The sequence below is a fragment of the Dromiciops gliroides genome, chromosome 4 (genome assembly GCF_019393635.1).
Source record: "Dromiciops gliroides isolate mDroGli1 chromosome 4, mDroGli1.pri, whole genome shotgun sequence".
NCBI classification, from domain to species: domain Eukaryota; kingdom Metazoa; phylum Chordata; class Mammalia; order Microbiotheria; family Microbiotheriidae; genus Dromiciops; species Dromiciops gliroides.
The window spans coordinates 267,353,630-267,355,243 of NC_057864.1; the positions used below are offsets into that span (position 1 = coordinate 267,353,630).

General features: G+C 39.6%; 1 protein-coding gene across 1 annotated transcript; it reads right to left on the bottom strand.

The window, feature by feature from the left end:
* Window positions 1-628: 628 nt before the first annotated feature.
* Window positions 629-836, bottom strand: LOC122725341 (ATP synthase subunit epsilon, mitochondrial-like). The gene has a single exon (XM_043962413.1). It carries the CDS (start codon window positions 819-821, stop codon window positions 666-668), a length of 156 nt encoding a protein of 51 aa, XP_043818348.1. The 5' UTR covers window positions 822-836; the 3' UTR covers window positions 629-665.
* Between the last annotated feature and the right edge of the window lie 778 nt (window positions 837-1,614).

The following is a 1,614-nucleotide window of genomic DNA, read 5'->3' on the forward strand; positions in this document are numbered from 1 at the left end:
TTGAGAGGTAGAAGGGACTGTTGAGGTCATCTAGTTGTAATGGGGGTTTGGGAAGCACCTCCCTAGCGTCTTACATGTAGATGATGTCACTTTAGCAAATTGAAAGTATCTGCATATATGCCATCTCCCTTTTATAGAATAAGCCCCTCCCTTATTGAAGGGAGGAGGAAACAGGTTGAGTGAACTAAAATGACTTGTGCAAGTTCCTATAAGTAGTACGTGGCAATCTCGGTATTTGAAACTAGGTCATTTAACTTCAAATCAGCTTATTTTCCTCTGGACCATTATGCTGTCCAGTCCTTCATTTTATTGAAGTCCAGAGAGATAAAATGACTTTTGGGTAGCAGAGCCAATGCTGGGAATAAAACTCTTCTGGCTGAGTGTTTTTCAATGTCTCCCCCGCCCCACCCCGCCCCACTCTGCTCTGGTCAATTTGCCTTACCAGTCACCCAGTCACCACATTATTACCTCTTGTTAATGATATGACTTTTTTTTTATTGAACCAGGTCTCAGTTTATTGGCATGTCAATCTACACAGACAGATGTTTTCCTCTCAATAGCAAAATATGAAGTGAAAGTTTCCAATCTGTCATAACATATAACTGAAAAGCTTCACCTTGAAGCTTGTGTCTTCACCTTGAAAATGTAGCATTAGTCAGGTTACATTACTCCTTTTTAACTTTCACTATTTTTACACTGCTGCCAGAAGCTTTTTCAGCATTTGCTTTGAATTCAGTCTTCAGTGCATCTCTTACTGCTTTTACACAAATCTGGGAAGATTGGATATAGCTGAGTCCAGCCTGTCTCCAACAGGCCACCATGGCTGCAGAGAAGACGAGTGAGCGACCAAAGGAGAGAGAAGTCAACCGGTTCCAGTGATATGACTTTTAAAAAAATAGGGTGAAGCCATCTTTTTCTTCTTCAGGATTACTGCACACTCCCAAATGACACCTTTTCATTTCTTTCTATCTTTTATAACTAAAACCATTGTCTCTGAAGGAGCTTACATGATTAAGATCATGATTTCTATCACTTGCCCCAATCTGGATTTGAGGAAGAGTAAAACTATTTACTTTAAATATTGATGTCTATTTCTCCTTTTTTCCTACTTACAAGAGAGAAATAAATGATAATATTGTTATGTGGTGGGGGGTTTTAGGTATTCCTCTTTAAATAATTACACTCTCACAAACAGTCCAATTAGGATTAAAATGGTCTTTTATTTGGCACTAGAGAAAGTGACCAAGAGGGAAGTCAAAGCCTTAGCCTAAAGGGGAGGAGATGTCTTGGAAACATACCCAGGATAGAAGGGAGGCAAAACCTTTTATACAGGATAGATGGGGTGACCACCTAACAGTGGAAAGTTCCTTTTGGGGGTGAGGTGGGGAAAGATTCTTTACAGTAGATGGGGATTATTGGTTAGGAACAATGGTCCTGACTTCTAGAATTATCTCTCTCTCTCCTAGCTCTGGTCAGGTAGTAGCCATCCCTAACTGACTTTCTTGCTATAGAATTTTATCTCCCCTCATTTTTTAGGTGTTTGTCTTGATATCTAACTGTCCAAGCTAAATTTAATAGTCCCTTGACTCTTTGATATGTCTGTCCTATCCTAAT